At 40.3% G+C, this 17,244-nt stretch overlaps 1 protein-coding gene across 1 annotated transcript in view; it reads right to left on the bottom strand.

Annotated features, from left to right (window-relative positions):
- Positions 1-1,481: 1,481 nt before the first annotated feature.
- Positions 1,482-17,244, bottom strand: part of LIN28B (lin-28 homolog B) — an 84,898-nt gene continuing 69,135 nt past the window's right edge. The window contains exon 4 of the mRNA XM_071547867.1: positions 1,482-1,851. Within this exon, the coding sequence (XP_071403968.1) occupies positions 1,482-1,851 (370 nt within the window). The remainder of the gene's footprint in view (positions 1,852-17,244) is intronic.

Raw genomic sequence — 17,244 nt, 5'->3', positions numbered from 1 at the left:
GGCTGTTTCTTTAGTTTGATTATCCGAGCTTAAACCTACCCGACACTTTCAAGCTTTAACAGCCTGTGTTTATTGCCAATGTTAAGGATTATACAGGTTTCTCTAATTAACTTACATCTACAATGGGATTTGTCAGAGTACGTTATCTTACGTATGACTTGGTAATTCAAAAGTTACAAATGGAAAGCGACTTGAAGTTTTGATAGGCTCCAACTCTATTAACCCCGAGCAACGCCTGCAGCCCAGGGAGTCTCACTCTGAGGCCACCAGTCTTTCTCCTCTTTAACACAGAAGTGTGTGGTCCTAGTGCATTCTGGACAAAGGCTGGTCAACAACAGCCTCCAGTTCACAAGAAAAAGATGATGCCCAGGGCTTCTGGCAAATTTGCCAGTCCCATCACTCAGGCTGGTCTGCACACATGCTGTATCATCAGCAAGGGAGGCTGGCTGAGCAACCCCAAGTACCCATCAACCTTTATTTTTAACAAACTATTTAGCCCAGGATCTCATTAACTTTGCATTTTGTTTTCTTTAAAACCCAAACAGACATCAACAACAAAAATCCCCAGGGAATTCTCTTCATTTCAACAGAAAACTAGGGGGGAGACCCTTCAAATTGAGGGCTACTACTTGGGACCAAGAGAAATTGCTGCTGCTGCTGCTACTACTGCCACCAAGGTCCCCTAAGTGTTCACAGAATACAAAGGGCTAAACAGGATGGTATCCTGATAACACTCAAAAGAGTCTGTTTGGTAACAAGTTATACATTCTCCTCTACACAACTGACATCTAAATTACAGTTACAACAACATTAATTTAACAAAATGTTTTGAGAAACCAGCACAGAAACTACACATTCATTGTCTTTTCTGGAGCTTTAAACTCCTCACCATCAAAGGGTGGTGGCAATGAGAGCCGTGTTAAGTCATGACACTGCCCTGCACTGGCATAGGGAGGGATTTTGATATATTGTGGAGATGAAAAAGAAAATAACTCAAACTGATGGCATGAGGGATGTCCTAGGATCTTTAGTACCATACGGCAGCTTCAAAATATGAAAGTATCCTTTGGTTCACAAGAGAAATAACAGTCTTTATTCTCAGTTCTGTGTGTATTTTATCAGGTTTGGTTTCTTGTAGGAATGAGTTCAAGACTGTTTATGGATACTGTGCCTATTGCTTCACAACAATGTTTTGTGGGAGCTTGAGGACAGTCTGATGGAAAAATATATTTTTATAGATATGTACACATACACACACACATGCACTCTCATACACACATACAGACAGTAAAATGTAATGCACCCTGCTCAAATGTATTTTGCTTGGAGTGATTTGTCTATCAAAGAAAAAAAATATTCACAGTTCCTCAACAGTAGTTAAAATTCTAGGTCAGCTACTGATAATGTAATTATTTCCCCTGTACTTGCATGAGGTAGACATCCCAACAGGATAAAGAAAATGAAACATTATGACAAATGCATTAAGTTTTTTTCCTTTTCTGAACAGAAGGCCCCTTTCTGTTCGGTTCTTCAGGCGATGCAGACAACTTACTCGACGAAGCTTCCTGTGGTGACCTGCTCGAGCGCTCCAAGACCTCCAACCTGCCTTCCTGAGAGTACGATGGAGATGAGTAGCCGTGCGTTCCTCCCCCTTCTCTCAGAAAAGTAGAAGTGGAAGGCTGCGGTTCAGCTTCGTGTCTTCCCTGAGAACTAGTGGGCTGCTGCGAGACAGTTTTATGGGGGCAGTTAGCCACCATGTGCATGATGCTCTGACAGTAATGGCACTTCTTTGGCTGCGGAGGCAGACTACATTCTTTAGCGTGGTGGTCGAGGCCACCACAGTTGTAGCATCTAAAACCAAAGAGACAGATAGTTAAGTTACGCAATGCAGCGTCAAGCGCGAAGGTTTTCTACGGGCACGGGCCCAGGCCCCGCTAGAGGGCACCAGATCTCCAGCCATCGCCGCCCCGTTGTGCCTGCCGGCGCCGGTACTCGCAGTCCCCGGGCTGACCAGTACCGCCGTTCCACCCAGTCCCGCTGTTCCAGCGCCTGCCGGAGCCAACAGCGCGGGGCGCGGAGCGGCGGCGCCAGCGGAACGCGCCGCGCGGAGATGCCGGGGCTCCGCCAGTCCCGATGGACACGGCGCTGTCCGCCAGGGAAACCCGAACTAGAGTAGGGACGCGGTGCCCTGCCACGAGTCCAGCTCTGACTCCGGCTCCTCTGGCTCAGCCAAGGCGCGGCCAGGCGAGGCTCTGGGCCAGACCTTTACAGTCGGTGGCAGAGGGTCTGTAATGGCATTTATGGTTTCAGTTCAAAACAAAATCAGTAAAGCCCGGTAAGAGTCCTAAAACAGGGTTGGTTTGTCTTCTCTCACGACTCCCAAGCCACGTGCACACGGCTGTGCCCCGGGGTGCTGCTTTCCAGGGGATGCGCTGCCCAGGAGCCGAGGGGTGCAGAGAATCTCCTGCAGCCGCACAGGCAGCGCCTCCCCACGCTTCTCAAACATGGCTGAAACCCACAAAGACTCTCCTATTAACCTTGTTAGCCAGAGGAGTCCTGCAGAAATCTCCAGCAATTCCTTATTGAATCCTTTGTAACACGCACCAGGAACGCCAGTTATTGGATTACATTATTCTAACACAAGATACAAAGAAATAATTACACGCCTGTGGCACGGTGACCTTATGTGCACCGAGCTTTCTATTTTGGCTATTTTTGTATGGTTTCTGTTTCTTTGTTTTATAAAACTTGCACTGAATGCATAGACATTTAATTTATAATAATCTAACATGCTACTGGAAATAACTAAACCACTATTTTCCAATTTTTTTTTCTTTCCCTTAAACATCAACTAATAAAAAAAATCATTGCACAAATATTTAGGCCTGTGGAGTCAAGTTAAGGATTAAAAAAAAGCCTGTAAATCTAACTAACTATCTGTACAAAATAATGCAACATGGTCTGTCTTAAGCCTACATAAAAATACTTTAAATTTTTAGATTCCTGGAAAGTAACAAGGCACTGTTTCACTGTTTCACCTGGTATTTAGTGGTCAGTACCAGTATATCCAAAATCAAGATGTTTAGTCAGCAAAGTTGTACAGTCAGACTCTCACCTACTGAATTTACTTTACCTTGCAAAGAAATGTTATTGATAAAACCTATGTGATTTTAAAAAAGATTGCAAAATTATTGTTAACATCTGCAAATCCACTCCAGGAAACCATCCCTCACATCTCCCTCTTCTTATCTCGTTGTCACTAGTAGCAAGATACTAACCATATCTTTTATTTCCACAGACAAATGAAAAAAACACATAAGTTGCTCACGGCACGCTGCATGCCATCATGTCCTACAAGACTGACTTAAAATTTAAACAATTTAAATGATGAACAGAACTTTATTATCCTTTCAGAAATTACTGTAATTATATTGCTGTATCTTCCCTGAGTAAGAAACACAAAACAAGAAAACAAACCCCATACAGTGAATTCTGCACTTCTACAACTGCAATAACATTATTTTAGGTGAACTGGTTCCATGTCACCACTATATTGAAGTTTGATGTGATTTTTCAACGGAATTTGAAGACTAGTCTGTCTGCATATACTACAGACTAACCCATGAAGAGTCACATAATATAACCTTCCCTTGAATCACAAAGAAAAGAACATGTGTGAGAAGAATTATCACTTAATACTGATTTCCCTAGCACTGGAAAGGAAATTACATGCTAAATATATTGTAAAATACAAACATCCTGATCTAAAAGACTAAAACATCAAGCTTTTTTCTCCTATACTTAAAAATATTTTGCAAGTTATTAAACAATATCCATCTGACTACTTTCCCCCAAATCATTGCAGGTATTTTCAGTTAAGTACCCCCCACTCAACAGTAGCATTCAGTCTTCTTAACTGGCATTCAGCTATGTTTCTGTCACAAGCGTTCTAAATACCTTCTGGGCAAAATAATAAGGAAGTAAAACTTGCAATTAGAGAAACAAAAGAAAACGAACAACAAAAAAACCTTTAAGTGTTTTCTTTCTTCCCTTCCAATAAATACATATAAGAATTCACAAATGCAGTGTTGATTTATGTTATATTAGAGAATCTTTATTATTATCTTCATCATGAGTTTCTAGCAGTGTACTTTTTCCTGGGATAAGTATAGTATAATACAGTGTAACATGGGAGTGTGCAGACATTATGAAAATTGTGTATTTTACTGTAAATCAGAATACAGAATTTTATAGCTGTGAATGCATTTGCATTTTCTTGTTCTTCCTTAATATCACATGTATTTAGAATGGTTTAAAAAATAAGAAGTTTGAAAATAGGTTAAAGGGCCTCAGTAGCAGGGTAGGCAGTAGCCATGGACAAATAATTTTAATCAGTCACTATGGTATGAATTGTGTTATCCAATTCAGTGAACCATTTCACCTCATCAATTGACCAAGAACCTGCTTTCAGGGCCCCTGCTTCCACTGAAGTGGCCTCCATCACCTTTTGCATACATATTTATGAATACATTCTATTTGCAAAATATTTTAATTCCTTGCATTTATTCAAATCGCCACTAAAATGCCACTCTAAAAGAAAAACTCTGCCAAAAGAAGCTGTGATAAAACTATGATTTGGCTTTTTGGCAACTTTTTTTGCTATCAAACAACTAACGCATCTGACTAAAGTGTCACATTAGAATATATATGTGCCAGCCAGGGTGTGCCTGGACTTAAAAACAGGAGGGTGGTATTTATTCAGTTTTTTTAGCTGTTTATTCATTCCTTGTCAATCACTCTTACCAGAGGCACAGATCACACTTTGCACTGAAATGCCTTCCCTTTCAAGGGATTTACACCAAAATGGAAGTGGTCAGACATCTCAGAGCTCAGAATGACACCAAACTGTATCATCTACATGCGTTCAAGTATGGTATTAACCCTTTTGGCCTGAACACTTCAACTCTTTGCTTCTCTCTGTTGCATGTACTTAGGTTACAGCATAATAAACCTGATGGCATATGATATGCACATGTAAGCTTACATGTTCACATCTCTATTTACATAAATACATAGAACAATATACAAACTGACTCCTGCTAAGAAAACTAGTGAATTTTCATTTGACTGTGTTCTCAGAAACTCTACATTAGTACAACCATAGCAAGTATTTCCTCACTTCAGAAGCACCATAGAATTAACATATGTTAGCTTAAATACAATGTAAAAGTTTATATGTAAATTACTTCGTGAGATGAATAAAACACAAAAAGCCCTTAGAAGTGCAATTATAATAGAAGCAACTCTTACAAGGAAGCAAAAGCAAGAAAGATTTGTTAAAATAGAACTGTCTTTCTCACAGTAGGCATCTGCGATTTACTAGGTAGCTTCAGGCTCAAAAAAAAAAATAGAGATGGCAATTATCCTAATAGGGAATCCTTTCTTCACTACAGCACTGACAGGAAGGTGAATAAGGATGATTTTATTATTTAAAAAAGATGACCATTTTAATAAAGGCACATGTTGAGGAACTTGTCTAGCATTGTATTTCAATACTCTCAAAAACCCCGTAACATTAAAACCTACTAACAAAGAAAAAAAAAGAGCATATAGCAAGGTTAAAAAAAGACTCCTAAATTCTACTTCATCATAGATTTGTGATTCCACAGAACTATACATATTAAAGGAAACACGAACAAGCAAAAAGTGTACAGATTTCAACATAAGCTATGTTGTCTTAATTGCCATAAGCTGATGATGGAAATTCATTAGAAGTACTCAATTTCACAAATAAATGCAAATACAAAATAAAATACTCTCTACTTTTCAGCTTTTTTCCCCTGTCCCAGCAGCTAAATCCTGGGAAATTAACTGCAAACCCCAGTACAACACTTTTTTAAACAGCAATCCCTCCACCTTGCAAATATGTTTGCCACAGTAACTTAACAGCTCAGCTGAGTTAAGTAGTAGGTAGGGCAAAGACAACCACTTGCTTCTTTGTGGTGTTTTATAATATAATTTAGATTATAATCCATACATATGACAAGTAGAGAATAATATGTGTGGCTCTGCACTGTTATCTGTTGAGAGAAAAGGCTTTAAAATTACCCTGATGACTTATCTGGGGGTGGCAGAGTGGGGAATAAGGGGTTAACATCTAACAGGGACAGGAAAGGGAGGAAAGGGGGTACAGTCAGAGGAAGGCTGAAATAATTCATCAGGATATACCCCACACCAATTCCTCTTCTGTTTTTCCTTTCTGAATGCTATCAGACAACAAAACCCCCTGCTCCTTGGCTAACAATACTCCATCTAGCAACATTAATGCCTTGAAAACGGCATATGTGAGAAGCTGTTACAATACACTGAATGCCAACTATGCAGTTAAAGCATAAAGGAAATGTTTAAAATTGTACCTAAATATACTGTCTTTTTAGCCACTTCTTTCACAACATACCTAAAGAAAGGCAGATGGAACATGCAGCAGATCAACTCCTCCATTTTGTAAAGGGAAGTTAAGCTATCCATGATCTAACAGATATATGGCTCTTAGATAAGATACTTCACTCTTCAACGGCTTCAGTGACTTGTCTCAAAAATGAGGCCATGGAGCAGTACAACAGGATGCTTCTTGCTACCGGATGTGAATGCTCAGAAAAGCTCAGGGTGGATGGAGTGTGCTTGGTCAGGCACCACTTGGGATAAATGAGAAAGATCTTCCAACACCTCAGCAGGACTGAAGGGGTCTTTGAGACTCTCGAGGATCTGCTAACTTCAAGGTGGCTTTGAGACAATGTGAAAGGTCAGGTTGGATAGGACTCTGAGCAACCTGGTCTAGTAGAAGGTGTCTCTGCCTATAGCAGGGGAGGTTGGAACTAGATGGTCTTTAAAGTCTCTTCCCACCCAAACCATTCTATGATTCTATGATCATAGATTAATAGATTATTTAAATATTCTAGTAACTGTATCTTGGATATCAAATCTGTCACTGCAGCACCCAAAGACTGACAGGATCACAGGTGACCTCTGCTAAGCAGGCACCTCTCATTATTCCAGTATTATAAAAAGACTAAGCACTTGATACAGCTACAAAAATCTTCCCTGCTGAGAAGCCTACACTCAGAAGTGAAAAACAGCCAAACTGTTTGAGTATTTTTTAAAACAGGCCATTACCCTTAAGCCTTAAAACAGTGCACACAGACATCATTCTTTGGAGACAAAAAATGCTGAAATTAAATATGAGGCTGCAGTCATTCCAACTTGAAAACAAGCAACAACTGCCCCTAGAAAATAAGTAAGTTTGGTCAGCTGCCAAAGCAACAAGCTGCATGAGCCCATAGCAGGGGAAGAATGGGGGAGATGTTGGGACTTCTGCACTGGGCATTGCTGACACTTCAGTCATTCATCTGCCACGTTTACTGGGGGATTCCCTTACAGGTATTGTTTTGGGAGATTCACCTCCACCCTCTTCCCCCACCTTGAAGCAGCATTAAATCCCAGAAAATATAAAGCCAGCCTGTGTTTTTGAAAAAATCATGGGGTACGGAAAGAGCCTCATCGCTGTGCATGGCTGAGCTCCCTCACTGCCAATCGGTACCCCACAGCTGGACCACTCTCCACACACGATGGGGAATTAAATTAACATGCAGAAATGTGGCCCAGCCTTTTTGTTTTTAAAGGACAAAAACTGCTGGTGAGTTAACAAGACACAAAAAGTGCGCTGAATGTACACACTCTGCTGTGCCCTCTGAGGGGGAAATTGATGGAATGTTTCTGCTCACATGCACATTGCTGAGGTTTACACCAGTCTATTTATCAACCTTAGATTCTTAAGCTGTAGCTGAATGCAGAAGAGAATACAGGTAACTTCGAAAAAACTCTGACAAGGTGCCAGTATTCAAAAAACTGTGAATACTGAAATACTACTGAAAAAATTATTTAAGGTCAAGTGAAATTATCTTGTTAAATAAACTAGGGAATGGAACATTTATCTTCTTCATCAGAGCATTTATGGTGTGTCCACCAAGCAGGCTCACACCAAGGCATAAAATTTCACTAACACCCTCATCTACCATTCCATGGAGAAAAAGAAAAAAACCCAGATCAGTTTAATTTTAAAACTGTAATTATTTTTATCCAAGAATGTTGTAAACCAGTGTATTACCAATTGAGAAAATGGCACATTAGTGCCACATTTAAATTTGTGATAGTCCTGTGAGTATTTGCCACCCTGAACCCCTCCTTCATTCAAAACACTGTGCAGAGACAACACGCTGGGAAAGTTAATTGCAGGCTGGTGTTCTTCAGTAAAATTCAGTTAGAAAATTTCCTGTACTTTAGTAGCTTTTTGAGATATATAATAGAAATATAATTTTAAAAACTGCTAACCTCCTAAAGAAATAAAGATGAACTAAAATAAAAATGCTCACCTATTTATCCTGAAAATCTTACAAGTCGTAATAATGACCAGACATCCAAGACTTTCAATTTTGTGAAAAAACCAAGGTCCCTTCCTTTTTTAAAGCTTGCCTTCTTTCATCTTACAGATAGCCCCAGCACGCTGACACAAACCCACTGTCTGTAAGGCTTCCAATAATACACAGTGGAATATTCATGATGTTTACTCTTGTTACAAATAAATAAATAAAAATGCTCTGTTGTAAACTCATCAGATCGACTAGTTTTCTGTGGTTAGTTCTAAATCAATCTATTTTTCCCAGTGTATCACAGATGTAATATCAATAGGCTACGGTCTTTTGTTGCTTGGGTTTCCCCTCCCCCTCGCCCCCAACAAAGAAGCTGACAAACAACATGGGGCATTTGCCTGATAAATCAGGCCTGTCAGGATGCAATTTAGCTTAAGTTTGGGAGGAAATAAAATTGTTTAAAATCTGCTAATACAATTTTACTGGAAGGTGGGGTTTTTTGTTGGCTTTTTCTATTTTAGAACCAAGAACAACACTGAAACTGAAATGTAGTTCAAAATGCACAAAATACAGTCTTTTTCTCCACAAAAATGGAAAGGATACAACACACAACAGCTCAAAAAAATAACTTCAATGATGTCGTTTCCATTCTTTCTTCCTTCCCACAAAACCTTACCTCTGCTATTCACTCAGCCCTCTTTACAGACATGGAGGAAAATTATTTTTCACATAATCACATAAAAATCTTTAGGAAATGCATTCTCATGGATAAATGCTTTGAATGTATTTTCATTTATTACAACAAAAGGGGTTGTTTTCTATTAAGAGCTAAAAACTCCTGAGTTAACAACTTAAAAAGTCAAGTCTTTTTTTCTAAATAACATGAATGATGGTTTTGCTCCAATAGTATCAATAGAGCATAGAAAGAATGTGTATATTTTAATGGCTTTAACCCATCCAGATAAAGCAGATACAAAATCAGCAATGGATCAAGGAAGTTATGTTTTGAAGTCATGCAGCACGCATTTCCAACATGAAATGTTGTATCATGATTTCAAGAAAGTCTACTACTATCTTTTTGCACAATGAAACCATGCATGCAAATATTCTCAAATTCAAATTTCCCTTGTAAGCCTTAATTTCTGTAGGAATAATAGAAGAAAACAGCTTTAAAATTAAAACAGCTCCGAATGCAATTTTTTTTAAAAAGCAAGGATTTTCCACAGTTCATGTTGGTGAAAAGGCTGCCGAAGGTCTGCTCTGTGTATCCCTGCACTATGTACCCACATACATCTGTAGCCTATTGCCAGAGGCTGCTGGGATGCAGCACTGGGCAGGCATGGGGGTGGCCAGAACTAAGCAGACCTCAGCTGCCTGTGTCTGAAGCCACTGCTCGGTGCCCCTGTTTACAGAAGCATGGCTCAGTAACACTAGAAGCCTTCACAGAGGTGGCTTGAGCCTCCTGGCCATGTGGATAAGGATGCACGCTGCATAAAACTGGCTCAACTCTTTCTGGGTCAGTGAGGTGCTCTTCATGAGCTAAGAGGCACGCCTGACCTTATCTGCCTCTCAGCAGAGCTGGTTCCAGGCTCTCCACATCCCCTGATCAGTTAATCCGCAGATGAGATAAAAGGGCAGTAGGTAACTGGGAATCAGTTGTTAAAAACTGCCATTTCCCTTTTGTTCCTTACTTTATCACTAACATTAGCAGAAAGGAACTCCAACACCTCTCAACAGCAGGAAACAGCAAATGGCATCCTGGCAATAGGCTGGAGCACTGAAGGAAGTAGTGGAAGAGAAAGAGAAGGAGAAAGGCTACTCTGGCAGTTCAAAACATACTCTTCTTCCCCAAATACCAGCTGAGAGTCATATGTCCTTAGGTATCCCATATAAATCAGGATCATGCACAAAGTTTGAGAAATATCTGGTGACAGGAGTATGGAGTGACTTAGAGCCAAGCCTTGAAACGGATTCTCCTATTACATTAACTGAATTAGATGACTTGCATGAATATAGGCTTCACAAGTGTTAAGGAGTGTAGGATTTGACCAGGGGCTCACATTTTCATCTAATTCTTCACAAATAAAGGGATGGTTACTGTCTGACACACTCTATGAGGAGGCCATTCCAGCTATCTCTGCAGGGGTTCCTCCCAGAGCTCATGACATTGATAAAGTCATGTCACATGAATTACACGGAGGGCTTCCTTTCCCAGCTGTGTAACAATAGGACATCAAATGGTGTGGTTGGTTTCCCTTGAAATAGCACCTATAAGCTCATGCGTTCAATACCCACAAGAACAATTAAATCATTCAGATGTTCTATAGGCACATTTTACTGGTAAGGGAAATCTGCATCACTCTGATTCACTGACTGAGAAAGAAATCAGTCACTTCCTAATTCACTTTTCTGAATCTGCATCTTAAGATGTCTAAAATGGACTAGCTTCATATATTGACATTATTACTAAATGGCTTTGCTGAGCATTTTCTGTAACACATTTTTAAGAGGTTTTCAACATCTTAAAGAAAAAAATTATTTTGAAACTTTTCACATCAACATGCAGAAGCAACAGTAAAGCATGAAATGAGGATTTCAGCTACAACAGGATTAAGCCTTATCTGTTAAAGCTTTTAATTCCCACCTGAGGCAGGTATTTCTGTTGTCCCACACTGCCTGATCCCTGAGAATCAGAAGAGAATTAATGCCATTTTCTACTATTCTGCCCTATCTCACCACCAGATTTATCCTCATTGTTAATTCTTGCTCCAACTGTGTACATAAAAATTAAAAGCACATTTGTGCATATAAAAACACTGTTAACTCGAAATTTGGTGTTTCTTTTTTCTTAGTTTTGCCTCAGGATGGTAAATCTTCATGTGCAAGTTTAATACTTATTTCTCTGAATTCTGTTAATTCTGTGTAGTTAAAAATAATGGAACATAACTGAAATAATTTCCCTATATGTGGTAAACTAGGTCACTTTATCCCTCATGGTTGGAATTACGTAGATTAAGGGACATCACTCCAGTAAAAAGGTAACAATGAGGTTAATAGAAGTTTTTTAAAATATTGCGTGTTTCCAGAAACAGAGCATCTTAATGGTCTTAATTCTGACCTCAGTCACATGAGTGTAGATCCAGAGCAATTTTCGTGACTTCACGGAGCTTGTTTTCTGTTAACTTCAATAGTGTAACAGAGAAAAGAATTTCCCACTGTGTATGAATACCAAAAAGTCATAGTGCAGTAGCCAAGGCTGGTTGCAGAGGTCAGGCTGATACAAGCTGTGAGGCAACACAGCAGTGCAGGCTGATGATCCGCAGTTCCACCTGAAAACCTCTGTTTGCTGGTTGATGTAACATTTGAAAGCAGAACACAGCATAAATCACAATGTTTAAAAAAGAAAACCAAAGAATTATGGCCAGCATAGAGAAGTGATGTGTCTTCTGCCTATTTATGCTCAGACTTTCAATATAAGAAAGAATGAATAAACAATTTCACAACTAAGGATATTTATATCAATTTTTCTGGCAGGACTGATGAGCTCTGCATTAGGATATTTGATAGAACAGGACTCCTACACTTAAAACAAAATGTTTGAAAGCAAAGGATGATTCAGACAAGGGCAGTAGCCAAAGGAAAATGCGATGGATATGCTTGCTGAGGATGGCACAACCAGCCTTCCATAGTTTTGATCAGAAATGCATACCCAAACCACAACTTCAATTACAGAAGCCCTGAATTTACAATTTTGAAAGCAGTCACAAATCAGAGGAGTGGTTAATGCCAGCCTCATGTCTGTGTCTTAACAATTCATCTATACACTGGACTTAACAACCTTCTAGTTATCCAGAAGCACTCACTGTGCAAGGTAGGAAGACTGTACATTAAGACTGGAATTGCATGAAGTCAGAAAGAGCAATGTATTTTAATGCAAGCCCAGAAGGCACTAGTGATAAATCAGACTGCTGGCTGGGGTGGAAGAAGGCATGTATGTCTCTGCAGACACTTCACTAAGTGTGCATAGGCCAGCAAGGTACTGAATTTCTGGAAGAGGAATGGTTACAAGTTCTTCTGTTTTGGAGGGCAAATCCCAACTTGCAGTAAAATAAAGGATTACTCAGTTATGCTCGTAGCCTGCCTGCTCTCCTCAGATCCCGGCTCTGAGGGCATATTAGAAGACACAGAAAGGTGATTGAGACATACTGCAGGGGCTAGGAATAGTACACATAACATGTCAAATGCATAGGATTTCACTAACTGCCACTGAAACTCAGTTTCTTCCTGATTCAGTGACTACTTGCCATACTGCTACAAGGTTACGGAGACAACTCTTACTATTCATTGAGCAGGTAGTTATTCTAGTGACAGATCTGCAGGAAAAATGAGAGTATCTTCCTCCCACAAGACCTTAAAATATCAAACTGAACCAGCTGGGACAGTGGATTTGAACTCACAGCTAGACAGAGAACTAGTCTATTGTTTTCTACATTCTGGATAAATGTTCATTCCTGTCTAGAGGGAGGAGGCAGGCAGCATGAGGGAGGGTGACTTCTCAGCACCAGGCTAGAGTAGGGCCCATACCACCCAGTCAGTACTCTCCATTGGCACAAACCCTTTTTCACAGCTTCTCCTGAGAGGTGGCAAATGTGAGCCACAACTCTTAATCTGTGCAATAACAAATAGTACTTGGTATCAGTGTTAGATGTCTGTACTACTGCACCATTGTAAAAACCAAACCACCAGTCTGAGGAGCTGCTTTTAAGCTGAACTCTTCACCTCGTACTGCCCAGAGCCTCCATCACTGCCTGTCCTCTTCAGCTATAGACTTCCTTGTATCTTGTAGTATTGCTTCCATGTCTGGGTGTAATCCACCTGCAACTGGTCACTGATCCCAGTTCCCCAGAGACTGAAGATGAGAAACTCTGTGTCTTACCCACAATCTAATAATCTTTCTTCAAAAGACTGAACAATGACCATTTAAAGATTATGACAACGTCCTGACAGAGGGAAGACTTGCATCCAAACACGTTTCTCAGTGAGTGTAGTATGCGGTGAACTTGGGCATCTTTTGAGTGGGGTGAAAGTGTGCTCACTGGGTGAAGGGGAGAACTCAGCAGCCAACCTGGTAATTCTTGAGGGGCTCAGCTTTGAGTTAGAGCATTGAGTTGCTAGCTGTCCAGCAGAAATCTCAGCTCGCACAAGACACAGACAGCAAGTAAAATTTGGGGTTTGATGCTCTTGGCAGCTCCTAAATGTCAAATCTAGGAACCAAATGGCTTCTGTGAGGTTGGAAATAGTCATATTTGAACAGTTTTATCCATAGAAGACAAGGGACTAGACCTTTAGAAGTCTATCACTTTCTAAACTATTTCTGGATACTTCCAGGAACAAATAAATTGTTTATTAAACCAACCTCACAATTGAAAACCTGAAAAGACAGAAAGCTTTGCTCCTAAAAGAAGATCCCTTTGGCCCTCTTCCTTACAAACCTTCTATTCTAAATATCCAAAATACCTGGAAATACACAATTCCACATAACCCCAGAGAGACTGTCCCCCCCACCCAGGACTCTGGACTTCAAATAAAGCCCACAAATTTTCTCCATGAAAAGTCTCATCCTTCCCAGGCTCAGAAGCTGGTGATGTAGGGTGTGGCATTATCTTCCCTCTCTGTCACAGCCAGCATGTGTAACTCTGTTAGGTATAATAAAATGTTTACAGGTATTTAAGTGCCTAACTCCAACTAACTTCAGAAGCAAGCAAGGTCCTCACAATTTGAGGAGTCTGTGCCCCTTGGGATTATATCTGGTAAACCAAAGAAAGAGGAAACAGTTATGGTACAACAGAGTACAACTGCATGTCATCAGGCCACAAACTGTCGTTCACTGAACTAGTGCAGGAATCAAGCACATCCTGGACAATGCATAAAATGCCTGATTTTGAACAGATCTCTTTGTTACAGCTTTTTCACTGCTGCCTAACTATTGGGATGAAAAGTCATAGACAAGTTGTGAAAAGCAGTATCAATTACATTTACAATCGAAACATTGCACAGAAAATGAGGGCTCTCATAAGCTTAATTGGACTTCACATAAATGCCAAAAAGTCCTCCACATGTATTTTTCATTTCCTTTTGTCAGGAAGCACCAATCTGAGATTCAGATGAAGAAAGCACACACTTTCTACATGATGCAAAAATCTGAACTACAATCTCCTCAACAAACTCTCATGCTTAACTTTCATTCCAGTTTCCTGCAAAACTTTGCACAGCGAGCACCACAGCTGCTTGCTGTCTTGGCAGCATCAGAAACAGCTCCTGTGGTGCCCTCCTGTTTTCATACTCCATAGTGCAAAACAAGCCAGCAACAGTATGCTGTGCCAGGCAAAATGTAGTGAGCTGTCAGGGATCCTGCTTGAATGCTGCAGTCCATCCAGACCAGCTCAAATATTTTATGTATCATTCATATCTTTTCCTTGGGTAATATAAAAATAAATGGAAGATAATTACTGAGTAAATAGCCCCCTTTCCAAGAGCAATACTTCCAAAGGCATTTCAGTTAATTCATTTACTTCTTTCCAATTTGTCGCATTTGTTTGGCTTGGTTCACATCACACCTCCAGTTTTGAGGCAAAATCATAGATCATTGCATTGGCACAACTGTGGGTTTGATAAACACTGTCAGGAGGTGGGAGGCAGTAGACTAAGCAGTGAAATTCCCAATGCCCTCAAATGGTCTTTCCAGAGGAACTATGATGTGGAGTGGCACCCTGTGTCTGGGATTTACCCCGGTCATAGCAAACACACAGCCTTCACACAAATACGCATGGGATTTCTACTTGGGTTCATGAATTTGTCAATCATAATATTCCATTTGCCTGATCCACACCAGTAAGTGTGTATATGTGAAGGACAGATGAAAGAATCATACATTCAAAGTCCAGCTACAAGATGCAAATGTTGAACTTAAGTTTTGTGTCTCTGTGGCTGAATTCCCTTTCAGTTAGAGACAATGAGCTGGAAAAGAACTTAACTGACAAAAAGTAGCTGAGTTGTGTGCTTTGACTTAAATACATGCTAAATATAGCATACAGAGATCATGCATAATATCCCTCTAATGAAGTATGTTTTTAGACCATTCTTTTGCATAGTCCCCATAAATCAACCATCCCTATTTCAAGTTAACCAAAACTCTTTTTTGTGAACTTTCCCTCAACTCACACATAGCATAGCTGGGGCATTTCCCAGTTTACGCTCATGCAAGTTGCAGATGGACATGTGCTACACTTGCAGCTGGACAATTTCCCTTCCACATCATTCATGGGTTCTGCTTTGCTGCATTATTCTTACTTCATTTTCCTGTGACTGCAGTGCTTGGTGTGGAAGCATTGCACCTGTCAGGGCTCAGCAAGAATACTTCTCTGACTTTTTTCTGAGGCTATTGTAAAGGTAAGCCTTGAGTCAAAAGCTGTTGCTCACAGAAGGAGAGAAGACTGGTAGGTGAAAAGGGAGAGAAGAAGGGAATGTCAATGGTTTGTCACCAATTAGTCATGAGATGACTTCACAGCTCCATTTATTTTGCCTATAGTTACCTCAAATGCAGTGGGCAGGAGGAAGCCTTTGAGAGGAGCTTGGCAATTCTGACATGCCTGTCCAATGGCATCTTACAATAATCATGGTTACTGTCACAGGACTGTTGTGTACAGTCAGGAACTAAAGTGTCATATTTAAGGATACTTCTGTCTTCGTAAGAGATATTAAAAGGCAGCACAGAAGGGCTGTGAAGGTGGGTCAGAGAGCTGGAGAGCAGAGTAAAAGGGCATATACAAGCACAGAGCCAAGCACACCAACCCCCATATTAATGGCATGTAATGGAGGCCATCATCAGAGACAGTGGCTCACCTGCCAGAAAAGGCTGGAAGGCACAAAGCAACAGCAGGGCTGTTCAACACTGGTGAGGCTGATGTTAACCTTTAGGCAGCATGCTCAAGAGGAAGTGTGTCCCACCACAGTGCAGTGCAGTACTGCACAGCTCAACAAGGAGGAAGCTCAGCATGGCATGACACTTGCTAAAGGCCTTCCTACACAAGACTACTGACATTGCTAGGATAACTGCGAGTCAACATCTTCATCTTTTTATGGTATGCAAGTTTAATTGTTTAACTTTAGGAGGAGTATGAAGTTCTGCTCTGCTACTGAGCTGACAATTTATGGTTGAAGGCAGCCAAGAGTTCTTGTAGGATTTGTCATCCAGGGCAACACTCGCTCTGCTCTGTGGGATGCCCTGAACAACTCTAAAGCAACAACAGGTGCATCCTCTCTCTAAATTACCTCAGATCTTTACCACTGATTCAACTGCTCAAATGCTTGTCTTACAGATCATGAAGCAGCAACTCTGATACTCATTTACGAACAATTTAATTTTTGTTCAAGAACAGGACACCCTAGAGGACTCTTGGGTTCCCTCAAAACATCTAAAAGCCAAGATAAAGAACATGATTTCTGCAAAATGCTGTGATAATTCCAATGCCTTATTACACTCAATGGCAGAGAAATTAACAAGTCAACCTACCTGTTCATATACCACTGCCTTTCTACAGCAGTTTTTTAAAGGTCATTATTTGCCATGGTTAAATATGCTATTATCTAGGTATTTTGGTAGCTCTAAAAGCAGAATTCTTTACAACAGAATCCATTTACATGTATCTATATCCTCTTTAGCTTAAAAGTATATTGGAGTTTTGAGGTTGCCATACCAGAAATGCTGGCGGCAACATTTCTCAGGTCTCTAATAATTTCTGCTGTTAGCTGAATCTAG

Source organism: Pithys albifrons, chromosome 2, assembly GCF_047495875.1.
Source record: "Pithys albifrons albifrons isolate INPA30051 chromosome 2, PitAlb_v1, whole genome shotgun sequence".
Classification (NCBI taxonomy): domain Eukaryota; kingdom Metazoa; phylum Chordata; class Aves; order Passeriformes; family Thamnophilidae; genus Pithys; species Pithys albifrons.
Note: the sequence above shows the minus strand (reverse complement) of the source record. Positions and strands in the feature narration are given on the sequence as shown.